This window comes from Xiphophorus couchianus, chromosome 5, assembly GCF_001444195.1.
Source record: "Xiphophorus couchianus chromosome 5, X_couchianus-1.0, whole genome shotgun sequence".
Classification (NCBI taxonomy): Eukaryota; Metazoa; Chordata; class Actinopteri; order Cyprinodontiformes; family Poeciliidae; genus Xiphophorus; species Xiphophorus couchianus.
Genome location: NC_040232.1, coordinates 10966737 through 10983710, shown reverse-complemented (window position 1 = coordinate 10983710; position 16974 = coordinate 10966737). Strand labels below are relative to the sequence as shown.

Genomic DNA, 16974 nt, shown 5'->3' with positions numbered 1-16974 from the left:
TGACCGACAACACAAATAAACTGTTCTATTTTGAAGCTACTCTAAAAGTGTTTATTTCAATGTTGCAAAAGTGACAAGTACTTTGTACGTATATCTGAAATATTTGACATGTTTAATCCTGTGTTAGCTGAAGTGAGGAGGCGTGGCGGAGCTCTACCCGCCGATGAAGCAGTGCAACGGGCGCAGAAACGTCCTCTGATTCGCTGTCTCGTCACAGCTGGGAGCTGAATGTCTGTCCGGCTGAGACTGGCGGCCAGGCGGAGTATTAGTTTATAACGCACCCTTCTGTCACCCCGGATGTTAAAACCGGCTGTGCAGTGCCGACATGTAGGGATGCGTCGCTCGCTGAGAATCAGCGCGCAGCGGAGTTGAAATGCGGACATAGCCGTTAGCGAGCGGGCCAGGCCGCGGTGAGCTGGCTGGCTGTCCCCCCGCTCCTCTGCACCGGGGCAGGAGCATGAATGCTGAGCGCAGACCTCTGCATCGACTCTGTTGAAGACGTTGGAGAAGATGCGCAAGGACGTGAGGATATTGCTTGTGGGGGAACGTGAGTGAAGCTTTGGTTTGGCTGTCGATGTGTTTGCAGAGTCAGCCTCTGTTCACATTAAATGACACAGATGCTCCCACCAGAGCATGTGATGCTGAATGTCTTCATGATGATGATCATGATGATGATGATGATGGAGGCTCAGTGGTTGTCTCTCATTTTACTCTGGAATTATCTAACTGGTGTTTTGTAATTATTCCACACACTATTATTATTATTATTATTATTATTAAAAGTAGGTACTTACCCTTGTATTATTCCTTGTGAACATTTTTCCTGCATGCTTTTATTAATGCAAGTGATTAGCTGCAGCTTTTGGGGATGACAGGATGAAGGGAACTATGCACATATTTTATTTCTGTAATATAGTTTCATAAATTCAAAAAGTGTGGGTCAGTGACGTCATGTTTAAACAATTAAGTGATGCCCTCTAATCGTAGCAAATGCACTCTAATGAATTTAATCTATTTGTGAATTATGTTTAATGAGGATTTTCAGCTCAAATGCAACATTTATCTCTAACCTCCCTCCCCAGCCAAGGTGGGGAAGACGTCCCTCATCATGTCCCTGGTCAGCGAAGAATTTCCAGAAGTGGTATGAGCTGTTTACTTTTACACTGCTGCGTTTTACTGACCAGTTTAACGTGCAGTAATGAGTGTTTTCTGTTTGGTCCAGGTTCCCTATCGCGTCGAGGAGATCACCATACCAGCAGATGTGACACCAGAAAGAGTTCCCACACACATTGTGGACTATTCAGGTACAAAGAGGCCAGATCTGTCCCTCTTATCTGTGTTTTATCCTCCCCATAAAGTGACTTAAAACATTCATACCTCTTGAAGTTTTTTATTTTGTTACTTTGCAGCTATGTTATTCTGTTAGGATTTGTTCTGATGAACAGAGGTCTGCAACTTGCTTTGAAGAAAATGCATGCAAATTCATGTCATATCTTTTTTATTTATTTTATAACAATAGAAATAAAATTGTGGATAGCTGAAAATGACTAATTTTATTTCATAGATGTTTATCAAAAATTATAAATGTTTTTTTTTAATGCATATATTTTATGTAAATACGTTTTATCTAGCTGGACTTAGTGCAAAAATAGCTATTTGCATAGTTAAGGCTCCAGACTGCTTTGATAGACCAACATAAATATGCATAATTGTAAAGTTATGCATGATTTATAGTTTTTTTTACACATTGTCTCTTAACAATAGTGTAGATATGATTTCAGCTTTTCAGAATCAACAATTTCTTAAACTGTGTTTTGGTTTTGTTTCCACCCATGTTTTTCACTACAGACTCACATCTTTGTTTTGTCTTCTTAGCAAAAAAGCTCAAGTTAGGTTGGATGGAAAGCATCTGAGTTTAGCAGTTTTTCTTCCAGAATTACCTTGTATTTACCTCCATCCATCTTCCCAAAAACTTTGACCAACTTCCATGTCCTTCCTTAAAGAAATACATTCCCACACCATTATGCTGCCACCATCATCTTTCATAATTTACTGAGAAATTGCTTGTCATGATAAGAATATGTCTATATCATGACAATGATAAGCTCCAGTTAATGATGTCTGAATACTCCAAATATCCTATATTCTCAGAATTGTTTAAGTTGCTATTTTTCCCACCATTTGTTTCATGAGAACATTGATACATTTGAAAATATGATTATTGTGTGCAGTTTAATGATACAAATCTCACTTTTTTATGTAAAAATCCATCCATCCATCCATTTTCTGTACACCTTTGTCCCTAATGGGGTCGGGAGGGTTGCTGGTGCCTATCTCCAGCTACGTTCCGGGCGAGAGGCGGGGTACACCCTGGACAGGTCGCCAGTCTGTCGCACTTTTTTATGTAAAAATAAGAAGCCTATTTCAAATGGCATGTTTTTAAGAGCTGTATTTTTGTTTGTGGGATTTTTACTGCAGTCACTGCCATATCGTCACCTAAAAAAGACTGTAGTAAAGTAGATAGTTATTTATCACAACTTATTATTGTGCCAAAAGTATCACAAAATATTGTGGTACATTTTTGCATGCACATTGTTCGCTCCTACTGCAGGCCTCTGAACTGCTTCTCTTTGCTCGGTGTGTCTGTTTAAATGGGAGACTATTGTTTGAGGTTTGCAGTTGTGTCAAACTGTTTATGGCTCTTAATTTTTGAAGGATTTTTTGAGCAACTTTCTCCCTGACCTGCCTGTCTGCTATGTTCTACATGTCTTCATGTTGTTTGTTCACTAATGTTCTCTAACAAACCAAGCTGGTCTTCAAAGAACAACTGGATTTATACTGAGATGAAATTACAAATGGTGGACTCTATTTGCTTATTCAAAGAGTTTATTAGGTGACTTTATTTTGGGGTATCAGGAATTTCAGCTTGTATCTAGCAGATTTGTTATGTTAAATATAAATAGCGTGTCTCTTTTATTTTTTGGTGACCATTTGGCACTACTTTGTGTTGATTTAATACGCAAAACTTTAATAAAATACACCAAAGTCTGTGGTTACAGCATGACAAAATGTGAAAGGTACGACTACTTTTGTAAGATGCTTTACCTGTGCTCCTTCCACAGAGGCGGAGCAGACAGACGAGCAGTTGTTTCAGGAGATCTCTAAGGTTGTTTAGTGAATTATGCTTAGCTCAGCCAGCTCAAAGTGTTTAACTTCAGGCGAAAGCCTAATGGCCGACTCTGCTGATCTCTCCTGTAGGCAAATGTGATTTGCATCGTCTACGCTGTCAACAACAAGACATCCATCGAGAAGGCGAGCCTCTTCTGCTGCTGGCATTTCCATAATTTGCTTACATATCAGTTAAACATTTCAGCACATGAGAACGTCAGTGTGATTGTTGGAAGATTAAAAATTTGAGAAATAATATATTCTGTCCTAAATATCTTTACAGGTGACAAACCACTGGATTCCTCTCATCACCGAGAACACAGACAAGGATAGCAGGTGTGCACATTTAAACCATGCAGCGGAGAGCAGATTGTGAAATTAGCTACTGCTCCTCTAAGACATTAAAAAACTATATAGAAAGAGAAATTCCATGTTTTTATTACTATTTGTTTTGGTTTTTGACATGTTTGTCTTAATGTGCCTAGAGTTCCTCTTATCCTGGTGGGGAACAAGTCAGACCTGGTGGAACACAGCAGCATGGAGACCATTCTGCCCATTATGAACCAGTACAGTGAAATAGAGACATGTGTTGAGGTGAGAGAGTGTAACGTCTGCAAGAATAATATCATACAGTTTGTTCAATGATAAATACATAATCAAATTATGTACACAACATCCTCTGAATTTATTTTCATCCCCGGTACAAAACCGTAAAAGGCTTTGAAATAAATTCATCCTTTAATGCAGTTGCATAATCTCACACTGAAAAAACCCCACTGAAAATCCAATAATGCCAGATTTTTATTTATTTTCATTTTCTTCTGGTATTTCAAAGATTTCATAGTGGCATGAAATCTAACAAGAGTGCTATAGAAACAGGCCAACATTACTGGGACAGATCCTCCACCATACTTTAAATCAACACTTTGTTTCAAATAAACCTGCAGTGTTTGTTTCTGAAAACACTCAGTATTTGTTTCACCTGACCAAAGTGCTTTAGTTCCTGTTAAAGTCCCAGTAGAGTTCAACAAACTCCTCACCATTATGCTTTTTCTGGCATCATTCCCAAACAGCAAGTTGGCAAGTAGGTAGCATCTAATGGTTGTTATCAAAACTATTTTTTTCCCACCTACCGAAACATACATCTGTCTCATTTAGTCAGCATATTCTCTCTATATAATCTGATTGCTTTATATAAGTCCAATCTTTCAACATTTAAATTTTTGCTTTTCAGCCCAAAGGGAACTGTGTTCTTATCATGTTAGTACACTTGAGCTCATTGTGAATTTTTACATTTTTCTTAAAATCACTCGGTGTCTTCTTTTGAGATTAGAAAAAAAGTACATTTTTGACATTTCCTCAGTTTGTCTTGACTCCCGACAGGAAGTTCTTATATGTTGATGATCTCTAAGCAAAGCTCCACCTGCGGCTGTTTTTTCAGACGCACCAATTAGTCTGAAGCGTTGCTTAGACGAATCGCGTGTCTTAATACCCTGTCTGACTGCTACTTAGAGCAGCTCTTTAAGCAGTGCTTCTTTTTCTCAGTGCTTCAAACCTGCATGAGAACATAGGAAAAACACGAACATATAAGTTTTGTTTTATTCTTCTGTTCATAGTGTTCGGCAAAGAACCTGAAGAACATCTCTGAGCTGTTCTACTATGCCCAAAAGGCAGTTCTCCATCCCACAGGTCCCCTCTACTGTCCTGAGAAAAAAGACGTAAGCAAAAGGAACAAACTATGCACCTCTCTTACTTTGCATCAAGACCGGTGCTGAATATAGATGCAACAATCAGAATTTTAGTGGCAAATTTCTGGTCACTGATTTTTGCTAGTTCAGGTCTTTCTTTTAAGAACTCTTAACAAAAACAGTATCTAATCCTGTTTTCTGAATATTAAACATCTGATTACTAGTAATTAGCATCACAAATGAAGTTCAAGATACTAACAGTGAACAGTATGCTGTGCGTATTTTGTGTAGACAGACAGAACTGGACTCTTCTGAGAGTTAAAAGCTTTTTCAGCATCCTGTTAGCTGCTGAAGCTAACAGGACTTCAGGTTTCTGTTTAAAGCTCAGTGTGAATGAACACCTGATTATCCTCCATTGGAAATAGATTCCTTTTCGAAGCTTTTTTGGGATTCAAAAGACTTTATTTTTGAAATCTGTGATACAGCAGATTGCTAACCTACACACCAAAGAGTGGTGTTGTTGGTGTAAACTGCCACTACTTAGATACACTAGTCATAAAAGATATAAAAGTACTTAGTTTCTGGCTGGCTAAGTGTATTTTTTTTATTATTATTAATTTTGAATTTGTTACTTGAATCTGTCCTTCCAGATGAAGCCTCTTTGTGTAAAAGCGCTGATCAGAATCTTCAAAGTGTCGGATTTGGACAATGATGGAATCCTCAATGATAATGAGCTCAACTTCTTCCAGGTGAATTGGCTGTTTGTTTGTTTGTTGTTTTTTCAACCAGACGCAAAATTCTGCAAGTTAACTTTCAGTGTCTTTAGTTTTAACAAATGTTCTTCTGTGTCAGCGAGTGTGCTTCAACAGCCCGTTGGAGCCTCAGGCATTGGAGGACGTGAAAAACGTGGTCAGGAAGAATTTGATTGATGGAGTGCAGCATAATGGACTCACTCTAAAAGGTTGGAACCGATGATCTGTCTTTAATTACATTTTCATGCATGCATGTGCCAGCCTTGCTTTATTCCTGACTGTATTTGGCCCGTTCACACCTTTATGCCCCCCCTGCAGGCTTCTTGTTTCTGCACACGCTGTTTATTCAGCGCGGTCGTCATGAAACGACCTGGACAGTTCTTAGGAGGTTCGGGTATGATGACGACTTGGAGTTAAATCAGGACTATCTCTTCCCCCCGTGAGTCTCACTTGATGTATCATAGATATTATACAGTGCAACCTTTACCTCTGTGTTTAAATGCGAGCTAACGCTTTGCTCTTTTTAGGCTGAAAATTCCTCCTGACTGCACCACAGAGCTCAATCACAATGCCTACCTCTTCCTGCAGAGCGTCTTTGACAAACATGACAAGGTACGACCCTGCGCAGCTTGTTTTCTGTTTGCTTTAGCCTCTGTCCTGACAAGACACTCGCGGGAAGCTGCTCAGTACCAGAAATACAAACCAACATACTTCTCCTCCTGCCAATACCCCCCCACCGCCGAGGAGTTGAGGAGCGATTTAACCTGCTGGCACGGAAGCAGGATTTACCGGAGAATAAGCCGGAGGTTAAAGAAGGGAAAGTCAAAGGTTGAAAGTGGCAGATCGTGCCGCTTATATGTTGTAGTGATTAGTCTCCACCTAGAAATGTGTAGCTACATCCAGTCAGGTTTGTTTTCTGAGGATGGATTCCTCTCAGGTTTTTCATTTTCTCTTCACCTCTTTATGGTGGTTTTGAGATTAATGGGGGTTTTTTTCTAGGCCTGGGATAGTATGGAAAACAAAACTGAATTGAACAAATTATCTATATTTCTCAACTTTTTTCCTGTCCATAGTTTAGCTGTATTTATCCTTCCTGGTTTGAACATATTTGAACACTTTGCATATGTCTGTCATGAATTAATAGTGAAGTTCTCTATTTATATGTTGGTTGATTAGGTTGAAAACCATGGACTTTCAATTCTAGCAAAAGTTTAGCATTTAAACTAAACTTTTGCTAGCATTAGCAGCCTGGGAGTCATAGACTTTATGTAATACAACACAATGTTGCAGATCAAGGGTAAACCAGCAGGTTGGGTTGTAACTACAAGAATATTTACAGACCCATTCAATCAATTGGAATTATATGAAAAAGCCCATTTAAGTGAAACATATTATATAGTTTAATTACAAACATGGATTTTTGAAAGCCTTTATTTCTGTTAATTATGATGATTTCCCACTTACAGCTAATGAAAACATGACATTTAACATCATAATATTATATCAGACCAATAAAAAAAAATTATTTGAAAAACAAGAAAATTTTTCCCATGGCACTAGAGATCTGGACAACCGTATTTATAAAAAACCTTTAATGACTAACAGGATCGTGACTGTGCCTTGTCGCCTGATGAGCTGAGGGACTTGTTTGACGTTTTCCCCTACATGCCCTGGGGTCCAGATGTCAACAACACTGTTTGCACCAATGACCAAGGCTGGATCACCTACCAGGGCTACCTCTCACAGTGGACGTAAGTACTGCAGATGGGAGGAGAACACTGCAAAAACACATAACTTTATGCTGCCTAATATCTTAGTACACTTGAAATAAGACAAAACTAACATGCAAGTAACTTTTTAGCAAGATATAGAATTTTGTTTTAAGACAACAATTCCTTAATAATTATGGAGTACTTATTATTTTAGACCAACATTTAGCTTTATACTTTTAATATAGTTTTTCTTGTTTCTCTTTCTTTTGGTTTTGTTGTTTTGTTTGTATTTCCTTCTAATTCATGTAAAGCACTTTGAACTGCCATGTTGCTGAAAATGTGCTATATATAAATATAATTACCTTACCTAATATAAATGAGAAATACTAGTTCTACTGGCTTATTATTTCACATTGGCAAAATGTCTTGTTATATGAAATATTCAGCCAGTTGAATTAGAACTATTAAGGAATTGTTGTCTTAAAGTAAGCTACTTAGTCTTGCTGAGAAGTTACTTTTAAGTTAGTTTTCTGTTATTTCAAGTGTAATAAGGAATTAGCACTAGAATCTAGCCCCAAAATACTAAGTAAGATTTTGTGTTTTAGCAGTTTATTGAATGATTTCTGCTGTGGATAGCTGGGCTACCCACAAGCTACCCACAACCCTATATCACCATATAGGGTTATATATAGCGTCTATATAACCGTATATGGTTATATAGACTAACCATATACATGTAGGGTTAGTCTATGTATGTCTATGTTAGGGCTCTGAATCAGAGAACAGGAAGTGGCAGTGAACACGTTTCAGTTGTGCTTTAATTTAAAAAAAAAAAAAAAAAAAAAACAGCTTTAATGGCCAAAATGAACAGAATCAGCCATTAATCCCATGTAAAAAATGTAATAAAAAACAACAAGGAACAAAGTGAGTGACGACAGCAGAAAGGAAGCAATAGAGCTTCCCGCTAAGCCGCAGCAGGTCAGACGTCAGAAGCTGGGAGGCCTGTAAGGATCCAACTGGACCAGTTCTTAGCCAAACAAACGGTCGGTAGCCGCAGCTCAGCCTTAGTGATTACCGTACTTTGTTTATAACAATATTTAAAGCAACAGAATTGGCATTCTGCACCATTCTGATATTTGTTCCTCCCCTGCTTTACCTGCTTCTCCTGTTTAAATTTGCAGCCACATTACCATGTTATTAGGGTTATAGCAGGAAGAAATGCACGTGTTGTCAGCTGCCAGAGCTTATTGGAGCTTAATAGATTTAGGTTTACTGACAGGAAAAGGAAATGTTAAGCATGCTCAAGCCATTTTAAACTCTGGAGAGGGATATTATATCAGACTCATAGAGCTGTAAGAATCACGGAAAGATCAGACGTTTATCTTTTACTGGTTTCCTCCTTTTATTGAGCTCATTCTGACAGACTTTAACTCAGTAATGTTGGACAAGAGAGGGTTTTTTTTCTTAAAAAAAACCCTCTCTTGTCCAGTTCTTAAAAAAAAGAACAGGGTACAGACTGGGGTTAAAATATTTTTAGGTCTTGATAGTCATGATAAAATGAAGTATGGAAAAATATTTCTATTTACACACTTTGCCTTATTCTTTCTATTATGGTGGCCTCCCTATCTCATTTTCTTTCTTACATCCACCCTTTATTCCTTTCCTTTTTCCTTGTGTACTTATCCTTCCATTCCTTAATTATATCCTACCTCTCTTTCTTCTTTGTGTCTTTCCTTCTTTTCTTCAGTAATTCCTTGTATCTTTTGTTCCTCCTTTGCTTTCATGTTAATTTCTTTCCTCTTCTATCCTTCCTGTCTCCCTTGTTCTGTCATTTTCTATCTTTCCTTTCAACCTCTTCATTCTTTGATCATATTCATCTTGCTTTTTTGCAGGTTAACAACTTATTTGGATGTCCAGCGATGCCTGGAGTATTTAGGCTACCTTGGCTACTCAATAATTGCTGAGCAGGAGTCCCAAACAGCAGGAATTACAGGTGAATTTTACCAGTGCAGTGTTTTTCCCTTAATTAAACAGAATACAGTAAAGTTGTATTTCTGTGAAATAATGCATAAAACTCGCAGGTGTGGTGTTGGAAAACAACGGCAGCAGTTAAACAATAATGTTTCTGTTGTCACTAGCTGCTTTGTGTCCGGCAGCAGCCTGATCTGATCCGCTGATACCTGCATGTGTGCTTTGGCCCCCTGCAGCGACCAGAGCTAAGAAGATTGACCTGCAGAAGAAACAGACTCAGCGCAACGTCTTCCGCTGCAACGTGTTTGGAGACATGAGCAGCGGGAAGAGCGGCTTCCTGCAGGCCTTCTTGGGTAGAAACCTCGTGGTAGGCGCCGGAAACAATGTTAACGTAGAGAGAATACACAGATCAGCTGCAGCATATTAAAGCCACAGACTGGTGACGTGATTAGCAGGATTAACTCATTATAATACGCTTGTCAATAGGTGGGCTATACTAGGCAGCAGTCACTTCTTAAAATTGATGTGAGAGAAGCTTGAAAGGTGGGAAAGTGTAATGATCTGATTAACCTTAAGTAGGGCTGGTATTTATGGCTGGACTGGGTCATAACAACAGGTTTTAAAAAAGTTCCACTTGCTTGACCTGATGCACCTGTATGGCATTTTGAGATTTTCCCTCATTCTAGAATGGTGATTATTAGTAACCGTTTAGCTACTAATAATTTTATTTTAAAAAAAAAAACATTAGTTTTATGCTTCCTTCAGTTTTATTTGACAGTGTGAAATGTGTTTTATTTTGAAATAAGTGGGAAACTAGGCATCCATTTCATATTCTAAATAAATAATGATAAAATAAACAATTTATGTTTATAGTTAAAGTTTGGACACATTATTTATGTAATTTAACTAAGTTTACCTTCTGTATTTTGTCATATAATTGTTAGATGTATAACTGTCAGATTTTTTCTCTTAATTTGACCTTTCAGCCTTGTAGTTTTATATTACTTATTCACATGACCTATTTTTATTTTATGCAGTAGGGATTGTAGATATGTTTATGTAACATTCCACTTCTTTCTAGCGACAGAAGATGATTAAAGAGGAGCATAGATCCTACTACGCCATCAGCACAACATATGTTTACGGTCAGGAAAAATACCTTCTGGTGAGTATTTGAAATTCTATATATTTTCCATTGTGTGGGTTTTAATGATATTCAGTAATCCATATGTTATATTGATTTATGTCACCAAAGTTCATATTTTCATTCCAAGACTCCATGTGAACATATAATGTGGTGAAGTTCAAAGCTTGAAAATTAAAATCATGTTACTCAACAACAACATTTAAGCTAGCCTTGTAAATGTATAGATGTTGTGCATGATGCTTATACTTGTACAAGGCCACCATGAGGTGATTAGAGCCAGTTATATAAGCTTCTTATCTTGTTCACTTGATGTTTTTGTAATGCATACTCTTTTCAGTTTGACAAAAGTATTAAGATTGTTTTTTAAAAATTGGAGCCATAGTTGGTTTTCCACAAGAACAATTTAATCCAAATTAATCTCCTAGCAAAGTAAAATCATGAATTTGGGGCAGCTTCACAAGTCATAGACTGCGAATAGAGTCAGTGATTCAAGGGCCGCAACATACAGATCTATGGTTTTCATTGACTTTAACAGCTTGTATATATACTTAGCAATTCATCAGTAGTAGAAATGATCTGCAAGTAACAGAACACGTTACATTATAGAGGAGCATAATTAATCATAACTTTTATGAGCAGGAAGAGTAGCAAAAATATTATTTTCCAAATTTTTTACAGTTAAAGTCATAATCACTATTTTAGCAGAAATTGCTATACGAAAGATTTTTTTTTTTGGTTTTTTGTTTTGTGGCACATAGGTATAGCACTTAAGACATGGAGTAAATTCAGACTGAGACTGTTTAGCCAAATTTAAGCAGTTTAATATGCAAAATCAACAATCAGGTCAATTTAACTCCTCTTATGTCAAAGCGAGTTTTTAAGCAAAAGGGATAGGAGAAAAATATATTGATGCGCCGATGTGAGAGCATAACAGTAAGACTTAACAAATTAAGTTTATGTTAACTTAATGCTTAAATTTACCCAAGTTACATTTGTGTATTTCAAGTTATATTTTTTCAAATTCCATGTTTTAAAACTAAAGCGAAAAATTATTTATTGTTTTTCTTGCGGCTGCTCAACAAGAAAGAGACTATGTGCTAATGAAACTCCTCTCTTCATACACCAAACATTTTTAGTTAAACATAGACTTTTTTGATGACTAGTGTCATAGCAACATGCTGCTCTGTGCTGTGGTTTGTCCTACACAGCGGTTTCAAACAGTGCAGAACCTTACCTGACCCGGTCACAACATACAGACAGGAAACTGCAACGACCAACACAGTCACTCTTTTCTTGCTTTTTCACTGTGAACATTATTGCAAGCAATTACTTTGCTATTTTGTTCCTGTTTTCAATAATTTATAAATCATACGGGCCTAACAGAGTAAATAAACTATGATCGGCTTTTTCTACATTAATGGTTGATTAAGCCATTCCTTTGCAGCTTCATGAGGTATTCCCAGACTTCGACTACCTGACTGATGCAGATATGGCCTGCGACATTATCTGTCTGGTGTATGACGTCAGCAACCCCTACTCATTTGAATACTGCGCCAAAGTCTTTAAGGTGGATTGCTGTGCATTGTTCACATATCAGTAGAATTCCATCCAAAACTCAGGATTTTAAGATCTCTCCGTCTCATCTCTTCCACAGCAATACTTCATGGACAGCAAGACTCCGTGCATGATGATCGCAGCCAAGTCGGACTTACCCGAAGTTAAGCAGATGTACGGCTGCAGCCCTCTGGAGTTCTGCAGGAGGCACAAGATGCCGCCTCCGCAGTCCTTCACCTGTAACACGGCAGCTGAACCAAACAGAGAAATCTACACCAAGCTAACCACGATGGCCATGTACCCGTATGTATGCCGGCATTTCATTTGTGTTCAGGCTTGTAGGCTACACTGTCTTCTGTGTCTGGAATTGAGGAAAATGTAAAGTAATAGAAGTAACAAAATAGAAACAAGGCAACAAAAAACACAGCAGAAAGTTGTGAAAAAGAAGGGAAGGTACAAATAATCTGATTTGTTTATCAAACAAGGCAGGCACTGGTTCCAGATGATGCACCATCGCCCACATATGGTAGTGGATATATTGGAGCTCTAAATTACATTTGCTTGTCAAAAACGTTCATTTTAAAATGACTTATCTGGTTTAAAGAACAATAGACTGGCTGATTGTGATTTATTTATTTACAATTTTTTCAAGATTTATAGGTTGTCTGACTTTTATTTATATCTTTGCCCTTTTAAATGTAATAATTTGTAATGTGAAGTTATGATAATATGCTCCCAGAGTATTTTTTTCAGCTTTGACCTACCTGCAGAAATTAACTGTTAGAAACGGAGAGAGAGAGAGAAAATGGGGAATGCTTTTACTTTTATGATCACCGTTTACCGGTTAACTAGAAAAGTCTGTGTAACAGCGCTGCATGATGTAACAGCGCTGTATGATGTAACAGCTGCAGGTGGCACTCTTTTTCATCATGCACTATATTCTTCATGCATTCACAATGCTGGGTTTGGGATGTTGCTTTTGGGTTGCGTATGTAGCCAGTCAAGCTGTTTTTAACTGGAAACACAAACCATCTTTCATCCTGTAGTTAAGAGTGAAACTAAGTAAAATATAATTCCCTTTTCCCAGCCTGTGCTAGTGAACGGGAATTAGTTGTTTCATGTATTTCTGTTTCATATGTTCTGTTACATCAACATATTTTCTTTTGGGTAGTTTTACAGTGGTCTTTCATACGCTTCTCTCTGCGTCCTGTAATGTTTTATAGGGACATTAACAACAATGGATTGTTTTTCTAAATGCAGAAAACCTCAGAAATACTTCTGTGTTTGTTGAGTACCTGATTACCTCATTTAAACACTGAACTTTTTTCTTCTATGTTTGTCCTGTTCTTGTCTGTCTGTTACGCCCCCTGTACGTTGGTGTGTTTGTGCCGGTGTGTGTCCTCCCTGCTTCTCTCCTCAGCCACGCCCGGCTGCGCTGCATGTGCACCTGCAACCGGTGCACGTTCTGCTTGTGTCAGAACCTCCTGAACTCTGAACTGCTGCAGACCGTCAGGGCCAAACTCTACGCTGTCGTGCTCAGAAGGTCTCTAATGGAAACTTCTTCTTTTTTCTCCTTCTTTTATGTGTTGACCTCACCAGCGCATGCTTGTCTTCCCGTTTCCCTACTTTGCTTCCTTCATTCGTCATTCTTAATCAGACTCTTTGGTCAAATTGATAGTAATTCATCATTATATGGATTTTTTAGGCAAGTTTTGTTTTTAAATTATTAAAATTATACACAACATAATTTTTTTTGGTGTTGGATAGTCCTGTTTTTCCCTCCTGACAGGTTATGTTTATCTTGATTTTAATTGTAAAGGCCTATAAGCGTCATCTTTTAGGCTTTATTGTTGACAAGGATTGTAAGCTGCTCAAACTGTTCATTGTTATATAAATTACATCTAACAAAGTTCTTATTTCTAGTCCTGCTGTCTCATGTCCTAACTCTTAATCCTCTCATCTCTCTGCCTGCCTGCTTCTTCAGTGTCTTCACATTTCAAAGCTTCTGTCATGTTTTGTTGTTCACCTTCAGTTGCTTCTTCTGATTCTTCTTTTATTTTTGCTACTGTCATTGCTTAGACTATTATTTGCCAATTTGATGTGTATTGCAAATAGGCAGTAGGTAAAGTGAAAGAAGTGAATATTTAAATCGCAAATAGTCAGTGAATCAGAATTTGGTTTTTGTGGCCAATTTCTGGTTTTGAAAAGCTTTTACCTGGCATTACTAACTATGCCCAATCCCAGTTTCTCTTTTAAAAAAAATTTTAAAAACGGCATTTAAGACATATTCTCTATCCATCCAGTGTTGGATAATAATCCCTCTCTGGCTTTTCATACCTTTGCTGTTTTGCGACTTTGTAGATTTTAGTCTTTTTGTGCTTCTTTTGCCAGATGCAATGGATGCCTTCTGGCAAAGGGGAGTTTAAAGAAACTTGCAGTTTAGAGAAATAAAATTGGCTCTTACTTAGTTATTTGTCTACCGGTAGTTGATAGGTTAGTTATTTTAGTTTGAAGAGGGGCATACATTCTCACGCAGTCTTTTATGAGTAAACTGATCCAAAGAGGTCATGGACATGCAAAGTTTTTAGAAAACAAAGTTTTATGAGATTTCTGAAAACACTTGCCAACAAGAAAAATCAATGAATTTGCAATAGTTAAAGTTGATGGGTAAGAGTAGCAGAGACGTCACATGGTGTGAGTGAAAGAAGTTGTTGTAATGTAGCTAGCATTAATAAAACCAGTATCTATTTGTATATTGCCCAGAGGATGTAGAACCTTTCTTCAACTATTGAGATTTTTGAAATGCTTACATTATTTCCATGACAGGAAACTGACAATGATAAAAACAAATCTGCTTTATTGCAATACACTCTTGTAAAAGAGATCTTTGATCTCCAGGAGTCCTGTTTGAATAAAAGTTAAAGAAGAAGAAGAATGCGCTTGGCCTTCCTGTTTTCTGAACCAGATAACAGGAAGACCAGAAACAAAATATGGTTTCCTGTTTGAAAGTTACTTCCACCTTTTACTGGTCAGGTTCAAGATGAAAATTGACAGATTCCAGTCATCATCTGATCTCTTGGTGCATCTAACATCGTTTTGACAAATCTGTAATGCATAAACTCGACCTTTACCCTTCCGGTGCTTTCACTGTTCACATCTCTTTTATGTCTTTCTTTGTTTCCTTCTGTCTGTGTATTTATTTTTGCCTCTTTGCTCAACAGGCATATAATCCAAGAAGACCTGACAAGCTCCACCTTCTGGCTGAGAGCAAGTGTCGGGGCCACCGTGTTTGCAGTACTGGGCTTCGCCGTATACAGATTACTGCTGAAGACACGGTGATCACCTGGTAAAGTGATCCAACTTTTGTTACCATGGTACCCAAAAAGGCCAATTTTGACCGATCAACACATTTGGACATTTATGCATTTAGAATATAATGATTTTTGAAGAATCTCATTAAAACCTATAGATTATTGTTACAAGTCCCTTTTAATTGATGGAGAAAATATGTGTTCACATATAAACCTTCTACTTTTTCCTGATTCTTTCCACTTGTGTTTCTCATTTTGTGGATAAAATATTTATTTTGTAACAATATAATAATTTGCTTAATCTGAATAAAAATAACTAAAGCTATTTATATTTCTATAAAGATCTAGATAAGCTGCGGCTATGCCATGAGTTAGATAAAGGTATTTTTGGTTGCATGCTGATGTGATAGAGGTTAATTGCATTATAATGGTTTTTGGGCTGTCTGAGGTCTGTAAATAGTGTATATAACATAAAATGGCTTTTCTGCTCATGCTTGTGGACAAACAACAACAACAATAATAAGAGACAAATAGCCAAATCTTTCCACACATTTTTGTCTTGTTTGCACAGCCCAGTTAATCATCATTGGGTGTGAGTGTATAAAAGAAACACTATGCTGCTCTTTTATGTTTAACTGCAAAGGTCAGTTTTTACTTCTAATGTATGCATGTGTTTCTGTACTAAGGAAGTGGCCACACTTGTGTTTAGGCATGCCAGGTTTTTGTGACCTGCAAAAAACAGCAATGTTAACTTATTCCAGTTCTTTTAAAACATGGATGCCACTCATTTGAGTGCTGGATAGTGCAATTTGAGAATAATAACTGAGTGTTGCGAGAATCAGCTCTCCTTGTCTCTGAAAATGCAATAATGTGGCCACAAATGCCGCCACAGTATTTATGTATTTCTTCTGCCCCATCTTTCTGAACGTTTACAATAAATTAATGCCTATAAAATGTGGTGGAATAAAATGTGTTCTTTTTTGTCTGTCAGGTTCTAGTGAACATAATGCAACATAATAATATATCTATTGTTTTTTTACCTTTTGGTTTTCCTGAATATTGTTAGAAAAAATTTTTCTGATGCACAAGGGGGCAGTATTGGATGAAAAAAGATTTTAAACCATCTGATTGATATAGCGCACACAGTCATAATCAATAAAGAGGAAGATAATTGAAAAGTTTATTTCAGTTGCTCAATTCATTATGTGAAACGGACTTACTGATCTCCTGTAATGTACTTGTTCTTGGGCCTTTAGTTGTTAGTCGGGCTTGGAATGTGAAATATTTGCAAACCAGTTGAAAAACCCAAGTGCTTAATTGGATGTGAAACACCACAGTGTTTATCAAATCACATAGAATTCCATATTGGGAAGACTCTTCATCACTCTGCAATGTATTTGATCCATTTTATATCACAAATTATTTACTCAACTAGAAGGTGGATATACAGAAGGATGATCTCTGAACATCTGATGAACTTTACAACATAGTGTAAAGTGACTGTGTTCATGAAAGAGTCGTTTAACTCTGGCTGTGGTTAGAACATGACAAAAGCTTTGAACTACCCTCTTCTAAACCCCTGTATTATTTTTATATGAGCTAAGTTTTTCCACTTAGCGGGTGTTTTTCCTGCTGCACATCTTGTCTCCCTCCTTTTTTGTTCACACCCTC

The 16974-nt window shown here is 37.4% G+C and overlaps 1 protein-coding gene across 2 annotated transcripts; it reads left to right on the top strand.

Annotated features, from left to right (window-relative positions):
- Positions 1–152: 152 nt before the first annotated feature.
- On the top strand, positions 153–16261 carry rhot1b (ras homolog family member T1). 2 transcript variants are annotated; one of them, XM_028017503.1, is made up of 20 exons: positions 154–547; positions 1083–1141; positions 1223–1304; positions 3123–3166; positions 3259–3312; positions 3452–3504; positions 3654–3762; positions 4785–4886; positions 5507–5605; positions 5709–5817; positions 5927–6047; positions 6136–6220; positions 7214–7359; positions 9213–9313; positions 9528–9658; positions 10373–10456; positions 11883–12005; positions 12093–12295; positions 13413–13535; positions 15214–16261. In XM_028017503.1, the coding sequence occupies exons 1-20, from the start codon at positions 511–513 to the stop codon at positions 15329–15331; spliced, it is 1983 nt and encodes a 660-aa protein (XP_027873304.1). In that variant the 5' UTR covers positions 154–510; the 3' UTR covers positions 15332–16261. The 2 variants fall into 2 exon arrangements, with proteins under 2 accessions (XP_027873305.1, XP_027873304.1); XM_028017504.1 differs by lacking the exon at positions 13413–13535 and having other exon boundaries at positions 153–547.
- The last annotated feature ends 713 nt before the right edge of the window (positions 16262–16974 follow it).

Coding starts and splice junctions, on each gene's coding strand:
- rhot1b (XM_028017503.1), top strand. CDS start 511: ATGCGCAAGGACGTGAGGATATTGCTTGTGGGGGAAC. Junction 5,606..5,708: donor ATGAGCTCAACTTCTTCCAG/GTGAATTGGCTG, acceptor CTTCTGTGTCAG/CGAGTGTGCTTCAACAGCCC. Junction 12,006..12,092: donor ACTGCGCCAAAGTCTTTAAG/GTGGATTGCTGT, acceptor TCTCTTCCACAG/CAATACTTCATGGACAGCAA.